General features: G+C 48.3%; 1 protein-coding gene across 1 annotated transcript in view; it reads left to right on the forward strand.

The window, feature by feature from the left end:
* Positions 1-10060: 10060 nt before the first annotated feature.
* The window catches only part of Tmem181 (transmembrane protein 181), a 49659-nt gene continuing 43745 nt past the window's right edge, over positions 10061-15974 (forward strand). The window contains exon 1 of the mRNA XM_052169476.1: positions 10061-10459. Within this exon, the coding sequence (XP_052025436.1) occupies positions 10329-10459 (131 nt within the window). The 5' untranslated portion in view covers positions 10061-10328. The remainder of the gene's footprint in view (positions 10460-15974) is intronic.

Below are 15974 nucleotides of genomic sequence, written 5' to 3' on the forward strand. Positions count from 1 at the left end.
GAGCCTGCAGTCACCCATCAGATGGACAGCTGTGGCTCCAAGCTCTACTCTGCCACACCCCTAAAAGATGGAAGGAGCTAGGTAGGCTAGCACAGCAGTCCTCAACTATTAACCCACTTGTTCTCTCTTGGCAGGGCGGGCCAGCCAGCCCTGCCCCTCTGAACCCGGAGGGTAAGAGAGCGCCTTGTGCTTTTTCTCTTGGGCCTTCCTGGCACTGTTCCCATTCTTACGTGGGAACTGAGGCTAACGGGGCACTCCCAGTTCCCCTGCATACAATCTCTGACCTAAGATGTGGGTGACTGAGAAGAAGAGTCTTTTATGAATTCTGTTCCCTGTGTTGAAATCATTGACATCTCACAGATGAATGGGGGGCCATGGGGGGCGAAGTTTATCAGAACCAGTTCTATATAAATGTGCCCATGTAACAAGGCACAAAAACCATCGCGTTCGAAGGCTGAAATGGCTGTTGCCCATTCCAGACGGTGAGGCAGAAGGATCCTGTGGTGTACGGATGGAGTCTCCATTGTGCACCTGATTGAAAAGCAGCACTTAACTACCTGTCAGTGTCCATTTTCTCAGCACTCAGGGCCAGCCTGGGCTACTTAGTGAATTACAGGCCAGCTCCAGCACCATGTAAGACCCTGTTTGAATATAAAGCAATGTCATCAATTAGAAGAGAAAAGAAGCAGTGTAGGCGTAAAAATAACAGACCTAAGCTGAGGATATAGGTGAGTGGTAGAACATCTGTGTAGCATGCACGGTGCCCTGGGTTCCAGCCTGGGGGGTGGGATGGAGGGGTGGGGGGGCTCACTCAGAAAGGGGACCAGAACAGGCAGGGTAGACTGAGATAAGGCAGCAGCGACCAGGACAGCAAGTGTTGACGTCCTTAAATACCTGAAGCAGAATCAGAAGGCCAATTTCAACCACTTGAGGAGCTAAAGCAAGTGACCGACAAGCGCCATTAGAATCCTGGAGCCACGGATCATTCCCTCGGCTGGGTCCGGGTGTCAGGTTGATGGACAGGCTGTACGGCCTCTACTTTACCTCTTGCGTAGCTTCTAGGGACACATTCGTGTTCCACGTGATAACAGGCAGCCAAAGCCATGGTTGGGAACTGGACTCTGTTAAGTCAGTGAGACCCAGATCCCACACATTCTTCAGGTAGGAGCAGAGTGTACTGCCAACCCTGATAGAGAAACAGACAGCTCTTCAGACACTGTAAAGAACGAGCGTGATCTGGCTTTGGCACCACTGAATCACCATGGTCTGGGCTCAGACATATCATGCATCCAAGAAAGAAGGTATTGCATGACCAACTACCTGGTGGAATCTCAATGGAAGATGCAAGGAGACCTGGTATCCTTTTACTGTCTAAAGCCACCATTGCCAGCATAGCCTCTGCTCTATCAAGTCACATCCGTCCCTTCTGGTAAAGTCCACTGCTGATGTCTTACGCACCATCCCTACAACCCCTCTGCTCTGTGCTGGCTCCAGCCGCCAGCATGGCCTACCGGGACCGCAGCAGCTTCCTAATCCTCCCTGGATGGCCACAGCAGCCCCCTAGTTCCCCTTGCCTCTGTTCTTTCTCTCCCATTAGTCTAGACACTATGCAGAGAACTCACACGGGTATCATTTCATTCAGAACTAAAATGGAACAGGGCTGTGCCCTAGGTCTTGATGTCTGCCAAGTCGGCTGCAGAGCAAAGGCTGCCACTCTTCCTGGGTGTCTGAGGGCCATTCTCAATGGTCGTACCTGCAGTCTCCCCTCCTGCTACGTCTCTGGCCTGCCCCATTCTGAGCACACTCTGCTTTGTGTCTTAGGCCTGCCTCTGTGAAGCCTCCCAGATCCAGACCTGGGCACTAACGTCTGCTGTGGACTTAACATATTACCTGATCCTTTCCCCCGCCCCCCAAAAGGGGAGAGTCTGAAGGGCGGGGCCAGCGGCTGCTCTGTTCCCGTGTTGTTGCCTTGTATGAGGCACTTACTACAAGTGGGCTTCCATTTCCCTTCACGATGAAAAGCATCCTGCAGCCCGGCTGTGCTTCATAAGCTCTTCAGAGTCTCACTCTCAGATCCATCTGGGGAAGTGCCCTCCCTCCTGGTGGCTGGCCCGCTTTGCCTTTCTAGTGCCCTTCTCTTTGGACTAAAGCCAGTGGCCACCAGGGGCATGCAGAGCTACCTGCTTCCTGTACTTTCTTCATAAAGCGGCCCCAGGAGGCTGCAGAAGAGACAGCAGCAGCAGCCTTTGCTTCTCTTTAAGTCAGTTTGACTTTCTACCATCAAACAGAAAAGCTCATAGGTAGCAGAAACCGTGAGTGGGAGCACCGGGCATTCTCTTGCCTGCCCTCCTGTATCCCAGTTCCTTCCTCTCTCTCTCATTCTATATGAAAACAGCAGGAAAACTGAATGTTAACAACACAGAAGTAAATGTAAGAACTCCTCACACTTCTGCCTGAGCATCGTCAGTTGTATTGCCACAGGCTCTAAGTTCAGTCTCCCGTGTCCTTAGAATGCGGGGTTAATGAGTTGTGTGATGTTCCGTGAGATTAGGGAATCAGAGTTGTTTGAGCGCTAGAGAGAAGCGGGTCTCATGAAGAAGCCCTGGCTGGCCTCAGACTCAGTATGTGTCTCCAAGGATCCCCTTGAACTGATTCTTCTGCCTCTGCCTCCCTAAGTTCTGGGATTGCAAGCATGGACTGCCAAGCCTAAATGCTAACCTCAAATTTTATGCACACTCAATTAGCATTCTACTTAGCTACATCTCCAGCCCAGCATTGTTTAGTTTTTGTTTTGTTTTGTTTTTTTTCTTTTTCCCTCAGTGAAACCCTGGTTGTACTGGAACTCACTCTGTAGACTCAGAGATCTGCCTGGGTCTGCCTTCTGAGTGCTGGGATTAAAGGCATCACCGCTGCCTCCCAGATAGTCATTACCTAATGAAGCTACAATTCCTCAATTTTGAAACAGTTAGTCCTTAGTAGCTGAGTAGACATTGTAGTATACAGCGGATAAAAGTGGATTTGAGACTAGTGAGGTGGTTCAATGGGTAAAGAGCTTGCTGGTCAGCAGGGCAGTCTGAGTTTGGGTGCCCAACACCCGTGTAAAATCCAAGTGCATCAGATGTGTCTGTAAGCCCCAGTACTCTGTGCCAAAGAGAGGTGGATCCAAGGGCTTGCCGGCTGTGGAGGCTAGCCAAATTAGAAATCTTCAAGGTCAATGAGATCATCTGTCCCCAAAAATAAGATGGAGGGGCCAAAGAGGTGGCTGGGCTTTTAACAGCATTGAATATTCTTCCAGAGGACCTGGGTTCAATTCCCAGCACCCACATAGCAGTTCACAACTGTAACTTTAGTTCCAGGAGATCCAACACACTCTTCTGGCCTCTGTGGACATCCGGCATGCAAGTGGTACACAGACATACATTCAGGCAAATACCCATGTGTCTATATGGATAGATGGATGGATGGATGGACAGAGGGAGGGAGAAAGAGGGGGGAGGGAGAGAGGAGTGCATAAGATTTTTTTTTTTACATAAAAACAACCAAAAGATTGGAGAGCAATAGAAGACACCCAAAGTCAACCTCTGACCTCCACAAGGGGTAAATGCACCTGTATACATGCTGTATACCCATCCTAAACACTCTTGAATACAAAGTCAAGTTCTTTGAAATCAGACACACTTGGATTCAAATATCACACATTCCTTGCTGTATAGATACTCATTAAAAATGGTACAATTGGCCAGGCAGTGGTGGCGCATGTCTTTAATCCCAGCTCTTGGGAGGCAGAGGCAGGTGAATTTCTGAGTTCGAGGCCAGCCAGGGCTACACAGAGAAACCCTGTCTCGGGAAAAAAACAAAAAAAACAAAAAACAAAACAAAAAAAAACCCAAAACAAACAAACAAAAAAAACCAAGAAAAAAAATGGTACAATCTAGTCAAGGATAAAATCAGCAGTAACACTTAGAGATGAGTTACCCAAGTCGGAAATGTTGGCCAGTCACCTTGTACAGAAGAAAAGCCTCTCTGGCTTATAGATAGAAACTGAATTAATAAATCTTTTTTTTTTTTAAAGGGGGTTGGGGGAGGCTGGAGAGATGGCTCAGCGGTTAAGAGCACTGGCTGCTCTTCCAGAGGTCCTGAGTTCAATTCCCAGCAACCACATGGTGACTCATAACCATCCATAGTAGGATCTGACGCCCTCTTCTGGCATGCATGTGTACATACAGATAAAGCACTCCTATGCATAAATAAATCTTTTTTAAAAAAAATCTGAGAAAATGGTGTGCAAGTTTTCTGAAAGCCTCATCTGTCTCAAAATATTCATAATAGTCATACCTGTCTCAAAAATGGCGGCGTGCGAGTAAGACTGCACTGGCAAGTGCTTAGACCTTGGGTGCACAGGACGTGTTCAGAAAAACAGCTCCCTTATTATTGCTGGGGGTAGGGGGAAACATTCAGGGCGTGTCTCAGCCAAGAGCCATGAAAACAGGAGCCTTCATGGCCTCTTCAGAAGAGCAAACGAAGCAGCACACTTGGCTGTCTGGGATTCGCTGCCCCGCCCAGCTCAGCTTCCGGGCAGGCTTTCCTAATGACCTTCCTTTGAGTCATCTCAGAGAATGAAGATGATCTGAGTTGTCATTTCCATCTGGTGGTTCTTTGTGAAGTCTCGTGTGTTCTCAAGAGGAACAGTGGCCTTTGGAATGTCGTCAACAAACAGCCAGGAAGCAGAGGGTGGCTGTGTAGGTGGGACATTCTACTCTCCCCCCTGAGACTTCCAGTTCAAGAAGACAGAGGCAAAGGATTCATTTCCCGGGGACTATTGCTGTCGCCTTTTTTCTGAGACAAGTTCTCCTGTGTCCCATGCTAGCTTAAGTTCTCTCCAGCTGCAGATACCCTCAAACTTCCCCTGCTCTGCCATCCGGCCCTAGCTTCCTAGAGCTGAAATTTCGGTATGTGCCACAACGCCTGGTTATAGTAGTGTGTATTCTTTTTGCTGCCAATGCCTTTTAAAGATGCATCAAAATATATATCTGAACAATGTCTATTGGCTAATTTTCACTTAGGTAAACAGTATGCTTAGATCATGTGTAAGGACTTCCTAGCTTCAGTAATTTTCAAAACCTCATTAGCATTGTGTTTAATTTCATTTCTGTACATATGTATAAGTGCTATGTACGAGTGTTTGCATGCATGTGAATGCACACTTCTATAGGAATGAATGTGCATAGGTATGCATACATGTTGAGAACAGAAGTTTATGTTAAGTTTCCTCCTTGATTGCTACCCACGTTTAATATTGAGGCAGGTCTCTCTCTGTTTCCAGAACTCTACATTTTGGCTAATATGGCTAGCCAACTTCCTCCAGGAGTTCCCTGTGCCTCTGCCTCCTGAGTTGACATTACAAGCAGGCTACCTGACCATTTACATGAGTGCTGGAGATTTGAACTCAGGTCCTCACGCATGCAGGCACTTCCTTCACCCACTGAACCTTCTCTCCAGCCTGTTTTAGTTTTAAGATGGTCTGGCTGTGTTGCTGAGGCTAGTGTAGAACTCTCAGCCTCAGGTGATTCTCCTGTCCTAAGCAGATAGATGGATGAACTGTAGGTAGATGACACCGTGCCTGGTTCCTCTTTTATTGGACCTTGGGGCAGAGGTAGAGAAATGTTACTTCAGTCTCAATAAACATCAAATCATACCCCAGGGCATCCGAAACTTTTAGTTGACTAAAAAGTCAACTCCGAGTGAGGATCAGTTCATGCCTTGGAGGAATTCTTAAGAGCTGTGTTCACACAGGTCAGCCAGAAGGCTCCCCGCTCAGAATGGCGGGGGGTGGGGAGGGTGGTCCCTAGAAGATCCAATAGGCTTTACCAAAGTCAGGAAGGAAGCCACTCTACATCAGAGACTCCATAGCCACATGTGTGATCAGTGACATTAGCAATATTTATCAACATTGGTGACCTCTGCCACTTTAAAAAAATAGTTCTGGATTCAAGCAGGAGGCTGACATGCTGATTAGTGGACAGAAACGCTGAGTTTCAGGTGAGTCTTCCATGCTTCTGGGTTTATTGGGCCACGGAGGTGGCACATTGAGTTCACTGAATCTCACTGTTGTATTACACGTTAGACATTTACAGAAAACGTAGTCTTTGACTTTGTGCCCACAAACCCATTGCCTTTGTGTTTGCAGAATTCTGTCTCTCATAGTCTTTGATGGCATGTCAGCTCCCAGTTAAGCTACCAGGATTTTTTTTTAAAGATTTATTTTATTGTTATATCTAAGTACACTGTAGCTGTCCTGCTGTCCTCAGACGCACCAGAAGAGGGCATCAGATTTTGTTATGGATGGGTGTGAGCCACCATGTGGTTGCTGGGATTTGAACTTAGGACCTATGGAACAGCAGTCAGTGCTCTTAACCATTGAGCCATCTCTCCAACCCAAGCTACCAGGATATTATACTCTTCAGTCAATACACAGGCTTTAGCAAACACTTGATCGCGGGCAACACTATTATGGAGGATGGAGAGGCAGTCAGATTGGTAGAACAAGTAGTGACTGTGCCTTGAGGGACATTTCACCTGAAGGCTGTATCTTTATCTCTGTGTGGCCTGGGGTGGGGGTAGGGGGGCACATGCGCGCACTCGAGCACACGCATGGATATAGTCTGAATGCTCCACACACCTCTTGGACATTTTATGTATACTGTACCTCTTCAATAGTCCTCATTTCTTTATCTCATCCTGTCCCCTAAAATGTAACTAGACCTTCACTCTCCAGTAAGAAATGATAGGACCCTATCAAATGAACCAGATGAGTTGTGCCTGTTCTGTTCTAGCAAGATAATCTGAAAACTCAGCAGTCTATGATAACAGCCGTGCTGGTCTGGGCTGTTAGAGTGCCAGGTCGTAGTCCCCTGGGCCACTTGCTTTCCCTGGTCTTGTCCCGTGGCTGCTGTAGCTGAAGGCCGAGTCCAGCCTTGAGGAAAGCCTTGCTCTCAGACCCGGCGGTGGGTGTGGTTTGTGATGGGCACCCCAGGTTTCTTCCACACAGCTTCTCAATCTTCAAGTTTCTCTCCACCTGATTATGCTAGTGTGGAGGTCTGGAGTTCCCTCCACTGAGGCAGCACACAGAGGATGTCATACCTACACCCAACTCGTCTCACTTGTCCACAAAAGTTTCAAAGTCCCACCCCTGGATAGGAGGAGTGGCAGTCACACTACAGGTGTGTGATGTGATGTAATATCACACCATGAGTGGCAGATCAGGGACTGGCCCACCCTTAACTGGTACAAGGTGGTTCATCTGTTTCTGAAGAGACCCTGAGGCATGTCTACTCCCTCCAGCCTTCCCATTCTTCATCATCGAGAGACATTTCTGCAAACATCAAATAAAGCCATGACTTTCAACACAGTATCAGGCAAGGTAGTATAAAAATGGCGTGATGGACCCTATAATGAAATTCACAGTGGGGCTTTTGAGCCTATCCATTTCACCAGAGACGTGTGGACAGATTTCATAGGAACAGACTTCGCCTCATAGATGGCATGGACCCAGTGGGCAAGGAGATAAGAGATGTGTCTGAAGGTGCATATGTGGTCCTGAAATGGCCATTCGCCAAAAGCACAGCACGGGGGCGGGGCACTCGGCACTTAGCCACTTTAAGCACAACGAGGTCTGTCTCCCAATGTACACAGAGTTCCCAAGTGTTTGTGTGCCCCGTTCATTAAGCCCCACCTCTAGATATCTAAAGAAAATATCTACAAAACACAAGCAGTAAGCATTGTGGAGGCAGAGGGATGAATTCAATCAAGGACAGCCTCAGCTATCTGAGAATCTACCATACACGCACGCACACGCACACGCGCGCGCACACACACACAGAGGCAAGTACCCATGTGTGTAGAGGGCTGTCTTAGGGTTTCTTGCTGTGAAAGAGACATCATGACCAAGACAACTCTTCAATGACGTTTAATTGGGGCTGTCTTACAGGTTCAGAGGTTCAGTCCATTATCATCTGGGTGGGAAGCATGGCAGTGTATAGGCAGATTTGGTACTGGAGAAAGAGCCGAGAGTTCTGCATCTTGATCCAGGAGGAGATTAGATTTGTTTCACAGTGGACAGAGCATTTAAGACCTCAAAGGCCTGCCAGCATGGTGGCACGCTTCCTCTAACAAGGCCACACCTCCTAATAGTGCCACTCCATATGGACCAAGCATTCAAACACATGAGTCTATGGTGGTCAACCTATTCAAACCACCACAGAGCCAGACTTGAGGGCCACTGTATCCCTGGTGAATCAAGAACAGGCTTCTCTCTAAGAAGGAACTTTTTTTTGTTTGTTTTTTTGTTTTTTTCGAGACAGGGTTTCTCTGTGTGGCCCTGGCTGTCCTGGAACTCACTCTTGTAGACCAGGCTGGCCTCAAACTCAGAAATCTGCCTGCCTCTGCCTCCCAAGTTCTGGGATTAAAGGCGTGCACCACCGCCACCCAGCAAGAAGTAACATTCTTAACAGGTGTTCTGAAGATACAGGGATGCATACCAGGCCTACGTGGAGAGCTTGGCTAGCCATCCAAGAATTAAGATCTAGAAGGGAAGAAATAAAAAGCAATGATAAAAATGAAGAATGGGCCTGTTTCAAAAAACCACAAAAACAAAAGACAGAGTTTCTCTGTGTAGCCCTGGCTGTCCTGGAACTCACTCTGTAGACCAGGCTGGCCTCAAACTCAGAAATCCACCTGCCTCTGCCTCCCAAGTGCTAAGATTATAGGCATGTGCCACCACGCCTGGCTGAAACCCTGTCTTGAAAAAAAAAAATGAAGAATGGGTAGAGTTGGTGCATCTGTGGGGATTCTGGGACTATGTGACATGCGTGATGGTTATATTCACCTGGGGACCTAAGTAACCAGATTCCAGGGCCACAGTGATGATTAACTTTGCCAACTTGACACAATTTACAATCAGGTGAGAACAAGTCTCCAGATGAATTATCTAATTATCTCCCAGTTGGCCTGGGAGAGCCTTGATTCTGCTAGCTGAGGTAAAAGACCCTTCTGATGAGGATTGTGCCATTCCTTGGGCCCAGGTTCCTGAACTTTGCATGGAAAACACAGCACTGATTACACCAGCCCTGTGTCGTTTGATTCCTCTCTTTCCTGCCAGTGGATGTCATGTGACTATCTTTCCCAAGCTCCTGCCACTTGACTCCCTTGAAATGATGGACTGCACCCTGGAAATTCCAGCTAAAAACTTTTCTTCCCCGAGTTGCTTTTGTGAAGGCATTTTGTACAGCAACAGAAACAAAACCAAGACAGACTCATATTCTAAAATATAAACTCAATTGTGGACGGACACACACACACACACAGAGAGAGAGAGAGAGAGAGAGAGAGAGAGAGAGAAGATATTTTTAACAGGTTATGGAAGATTAAGCCTTCATGGGAACCTGCCCCAGACCCCAGTGAAAACGCAATACTATTTGGAGTATGTGTTTCTGCCCGTATTTGATTTACAAGAGATCACACCACTCTCTTGGTATGTAATCTCACCTGTTGTGAGTTTTTATTGTGCACACTGCTAGGCTTGTGGGATGAGAGACTTCTTCCCACAGGCAGTATTTTGGGGGAAAGAGAGTAGGAACTGGCACCTTTCTTGGACACAACCCATTCATTATACTTAAAAATAATATTGACATAATCATATGATTATGACATCACCATATAAATGTACATATATACATACACACATATATAGATATACATACATATGCGTGCCTGAGGCTGTCAAAAGGGAGTTGAATCACTAGGACCTGTGACCCACCATGTAGGTGCTAGGAACAGAACGCAGGTCCTTTGCAAGAGCAACAAGTGTTCTTAACTGCTTAGCCATCTCTTCAGCCCCAGGGATGTATTTTAAAGGCTTTTTGTGCCCAAAAAAGGAAATGGGGCGTGGGATCTGTCCGCGGTGCTGAACGGGGTTGCCAGATCCCAGCCTTGGCCATTGCCTACAAAGCAGACTCAGGGGCCGGACCTCTAGCCGGTTTCGGTTTCCCTCGCTTCTCTTCCGATTTCTCTCCTCCATACTGGGCCCAGCGAGGGCGGCACTGGGCGGCTGGCGATCTAGTGCTGGGCCTCTCCCGGGTGGGTTCCCTGGCAGGCGGGCTGTAGCTCAGGCCTGGAGTGGCGAGGTGGAGCCGGCGCCTCTGTGCGCGCCCCCTCCCCAGATCCCGGCCTCTGCTCCTCCCCCTGCCCGATCCCGCCCAAGCGCGCCGGAGGCTCGGGTGCCGGGAGCTGGCGCCGGAGAGGGGGCGGACGGAGCGCAGCGCGGCGCCGGCATGGACGCGGAGTACCCTGCGTTCGAGCCGCCGCTCTGCAGCGGCCTCAAGCAGCTGTGCCGGCGGCTGCAGGAGGCTTACCGCGAGCTCAAGGAGGACCTCGCGCCATTCAAGGATGATCGCTACTACAGGTAGGCGCAGGGGGGAAGGGGGGAACAGCTCGGCGCCCCCACCGCCGCACCCCAGCCCCGGAACGCTGAGCCTCGGAAAGGGCGAGGAATGCTGGCTGAGGCCCGCGCGATTCGGGGTCCAAGGCGGCTCAGGCAGGCGGGTCCTGGGCCCTTCTCCATCTCAGCGGAGAGGCTAGCCTTCTGAGCACCAGCCTTTCGTTCCCGCTTGGCTCCTCCTCATGCTCCCCTTTCTCCCACGCCTGCTGCCTAGCTGTTGCCACAGGGGCCTGGCCAACCCCTGCTTTGAGGAGCCGATCCCCTAATCTTCCTCCTCTCTGCCTCTCCCCCCCTCCAAACCAAAGCTAATCGGAGCCGGGGTGGGGGCTGTCTGCTGGGGTGCTCCGATCTGGGTACGTAGTCTCAAGCCCCCAGCTCCTACTCGTTCCAGTGAAGACGCGTAGCGGCCAGAGAGAGCGGTGGGTGTGGGTTTGAGCTCTCCTGTCCCCTCACCTGCAGTGGAGGGGCGGGAGGTGGGGCCCGCGGATGCTGGGGTTGCTTGCTGAAGGGCACCTTTCCCTTCCTCCCTGCGCTGTGCTTTCTGGTAGGGAAGTGTGTCTGCAGTAGAAGGCCTTGAATACCTAGTGTTTATGGATGTAGGGAAAGGACTCTGCTGGGTCCTGAAGTGCCGGCCTTGGGTGGTTATGTTCCTGGCCAGCTGTGTGAGCTGGGAAAGTTACCTGAGCTGTATCTCAGGTTTCTCATCGGTGAAATGGACAGCTTGGACCAGATTTCCGCAGGTGTGGAGCCTGACGTGTGAGCAATTTATACAGTTGGTGATAAAGGGTGGCAAGCTATGTGCTGGGCTCATGGTCACACTGTTCTGCAAAAGCTGGGTCCCAAGGAGATCATAAAGGCTCAGTAGCTTCCTGGGGCAGTATCATGGCCATGAAAGTTGTTACTGAATGGAAAGGCCAATTTCAAAAAGAGGCAGTGTGCTGGACGGTGGTGGCGCACGCCTTTAATCCCAGCACTTGGGAGACAGAGGCAGGCGGATTTCTGAGTTCGAGGCCAGCCTGGTTTACAGAGTGAGTTCCAGGACAGCCAGGGCTACACAGAGAAACCCTGCCTCAAAAAAAAAAAAAAAACAAAAAAAAAACAAAAACCCAAACCCAAAAACCAATGATAATAATGATAATAATAATAATTAATAATAAACTGCAGGCTAGGGGGCTGAGCCAGTAAAATCCCTTGCTATATAAGCGTGGTGGCCTGGGTTGGCCTCAGACCCATGTAAGGTAGAAGGAGAGAACCAACTCCAAAAGTTATCCTCTGACCTCTACAAACATGCTGTGGCATGCATGTGCCTGGGCTTCACACATACACATACGTGCACACACATATAATAATGAATTTTAAAGGTATCTTGTAATGTAGTGATGTGGTGCCGAGACCCTGTGAACCCCATAATCCCTCTAGTGAAGGCTCCTGGGAGACGGGCAGGTAAAGGAACTCACAGATATTTCACATTGCATTGTTGAAATAAGATAAACCCCCATCTCTTTCCCTACGTGCTCCTCGCCTCTGTCTGTTCACTGTCCACTGAGAACATCGCGTTGCTAAAGGATCCAGCAAATAAGGCCAAGGTCCCCATGCAGGTAGCAGAGAAGAGAAGAAGTCATGCACATGGTTAATCTGTAATTGGGTCGTTCCGTCTACACACTCAGCCGTTACTGAGTATCTCCTGTGCCTGTTTTACATGTGGGGGGGATTTGTCAGTGAGCAAGAAAGACTCGTGGCTAAATTAAGGAGCTTACAGAAGCCAGGGATTTCCTGTCATGAAAGCAAGAAAGACTAATCAGGAGACACTTTAAGAAGAATGAGATGCTCACTGGGTGGGGCAGCCTGGAGGAAAAGGACAAAAGGCCCGAAGCCATAAAATCTGTTCAAGGCACAGACCAAAGACAAGATGTATAGGACCTCTTAGGCGGGGTCAGGTTGATTAGAGCCCTGATCTATAAAACCAAGATCAGCTGTGATAATAAAAAAAACAAAAAACCACCCTGCCAAGAGCAATTGAAGAGAGAAGGGTTTGTTGTGACTCACAGTTCATGATCGCTGGGAAGTCCAAGTGCCAAGAACTTAATAAAGCAGCTGTTCATACAGACTAGGGAATGGTGCCGCCCACAGAGGACAGAGGTCCCTACCTCAAGCAACACAACCAAACCATGCAGCCCCACAGGCATGTCAGGGGGCCTGTCTTCCAGGTGACTCTTTATTCTGCCAAGCTGACAGTTAATATTACCCATCACACCAGTGAGTACAGATGACATTAGAACAGCAATGTGAAGGGACTGGGGGCGGGGTGGGGGTGGGGGGTGTCACTGGAGGAGATGGATAAGTAGTTTGGCTGCCTGTCCTACGGCAAGCATGTGACTCTTAGTCAGTTGAGTTAGATTCTGGAGACAAATTCACCCCAGTCAGAAACGGACAGCGATGAAAGATGGCCCTTGCCATGAGGGCATGTGGGTGGTGAGGTACTTTATACTGTCTTTCCTACTGAGTGTGGTGTCTCCTGTGGCAAAGCACTTCACTGAGAATCACAGAGACTTCTGTAGCAGGGAAGTATAGTATTAGGTCACTGAACTATCCACAGGCGCTCCACTGAGGCTTTGTGGACATCAGTGTGCCGTCCCTTCGCGTCCCAGCTGGAATGTTCTGATTACAGTAACAGCTGCTGGGTCTGCCTCACCGGCGGGCAGACTTGCCACTACACCTCTGGCAGCGTCTCCTCTCGACATCTTTGTTTCCTCACGTGTGATTAATACCTAAAGCACACCCGGTCCTTTTTCCCCCCTGGAGGACCAGGGACTAACCTCACTTGGTTGACAGTTTTCTCTAACAGGGTAAGGCAAGGAACACAACTGTTAATGACTTGTCTCCCAAAGATGCCTGGCCCCTCCATCAGCTGGTATGGCTGTGTGCCTGTCAGTTACAAAACCTGCTGCAGCCATATGATCAGAGGACCGACAAGCATCTCCACAGATGGGAGATGACAGTTGTATTGCCTGCCAAGAAAGGGCAAGTGGAAAGGTTGGGAGCTGGGGAGCTGAAATCCTAGGTTCTCTCGGCTCAGGTTCAACCCCTGAACTCCCTGGGTTTAGAGGAATCCCGGAATTCCACCATGGCATCACAGCAGAAAAGTGAAGCTACTGGCTGTCACCTTCAGGAAGATGTTTCATGTGAGGAATCCCCCCTCCCTCCCCCAGCTGTACTCAGACAGAGGTGGCAAACACCACCGCAGGTCACCCTGAAGGTGAGGCCAGACTTCTTTTTAGTTGCCTGTCATCGAGTGTGGGGGTGGGTAGTAGCCATTTGGCCTGCTTCTCATTCATATTCATGGAGAGGCGTGGCTGGCTTACTGTGAATCTCTTCAAAAGAAAAAGAATAGCTTTAAGTCCAGCATGCTTCCCACCGATGGCAACAGTAAAGACAGACATGCTCACAGGGACTCGTGCCATCATGTGCTTCAGATGGGGCGCGAGTGGGTGCCATCTCTGCAGACCCCTGGCAGCATCTGCCCAGGCTGTGTACACACTTAGCCAGGGTTTCCTATTGAGTGTGGTGTCTCCTACAGAGACCCAGACAGGAGTCCACTAAGAGACAGGAAGCCGTTCTTATCAGAGCAGGTCTATGCTGATGTCCGTACAGTATAATGTTCCCAAGATGGAAGCCAGCTAAATTCATCCGCACCAGAACAGATGGAGGCATTGCATTGACTACGAAGTTAAACATTCTGTGGCGATGAACACTTCACTGCTGCACATGACAAGGACCTTAGTGTCAGGGAAAAGAAGCTAGAGTATACTTTGTTACCTGCACCATGGTTTAGCAAACTGAGCTAACTGGCCAATGATACTGTAAGGTCCCACTTAATTTATTATTTTGAGACAGTCTCATGTAGCCCAGGCTGTCCTTGAGACAGAATCTCCCGTAGCCCAGGCTGTCCTTGAACTTGCTTTCTCACTGAAGAAGACCTTGTGAACTTCTGTGGCTCCGATCCCTGCCTCTGGCCATCACACGCAATTGTGTTTATTAGGCCACTGAACTATCCTCCCGTGCTCCTGTACTCCATTGTATTTGATGCTGGGGATCAAACCCAGGGCACTGTGTGTGCTAGGCAAGCAGTCAACCCACTGGGCTGCATCCTCAGTCCCCAAAGTTGTTTGGTTCATAATGGCGCTGCAATCCCTCCTGCTTTAAATACAATTAGACTTGGGTACTTAGGTGGATACACTGTATGTTGGATAAAAGTAGATTTGGAGCTGGGAGATGGCTCATTGGGTAACAGTCTCAGTCTCTACATTGCAGTTGCAGTACACATACATACATACATACTACACACATACATATATACATACATACAGAATACACACATACATATATATACACACATACAGAATACATACATATATATACATATATACATAATACATATATATACACACATACATACAGAATACACACATACATATATACATACATGCAGAATACACACATACATATATATACACACATACAGAATACATACATATATACATATATACATAATACATATATATACATACATACATACAGAATACACACATACATATATACATACATACAGAATACACACATACATATATACACACAGAATACATACATATATATACATATATACATAATACATATATATACATACATACATACAGAATACACACATACATATATACACATATATACATAATACATATACACACATACATACAGAATACACACATATGTATACATATATACATATACCTACACATATGCACATACATATATGTACACATACACAAATATACATACATATATATACACATGCATATACATATATGTACATACATACATATGTGCATACATATTGTCTTAGTTAGGGTTTTACTGCTATGAACAGACACTATGACCAAGACAACTCATAAGTACAACATTTAACTGGGGCTGGCTTACAGGTTCAGAGGTTCAGTCCATTATCATCAAGGAGGGAGCATGGCAGCATCCAGGCAGGCATGGTGCAGGAGAAGCTGAGAGTTTAATACTTTGTTCTAAAGGCAAACAGGAGAAGACTGGCTCTCACATGGTTAGGAGGAGGGTTTCATTGCCCACTCCCACAGCGGCACCCTTCCTCCAACAAGGCCACACCTATCCCAACAAGGCCACACCTCCTAATAGTGCACTTCCTGGGCCAAGCATATGCAAACCACCACACATGTATCCAACAAAATGACGATGCAGGGTTAGAGGGCAGGAGGTGGTGAGCACAGAGGGCGTAGAACTAGAGAGGCAGAAGGTGACCCTGCACATCGGCCTGAGTGGTGCTGACAGAGATGTGTCAAGGTGAACCCGTGCAGGCCCAGGCTTCTCCATTCATGTTTCAGACATCAGCAGAGAGAACCTAAAAGCAAGTTAGCTCCTGCGTCGTGTTTGCTTTTTGCTGGGCACGCTGGTGCAGAGA

Source organism: Apodemus sylvaticus, chromosome 23 (assembly GCF_947179515.1).
Source record: "Apodemus sylvaticus chromosome 23, mApoSyl1.1, whole genome shotgun sequence".
Taxonomy (NCBI): Eukaryota; Metazoa; Chordata; class Mammalia; order Rodentia; family Muridae; genus Apodemus; species Apodemus sylvaticus.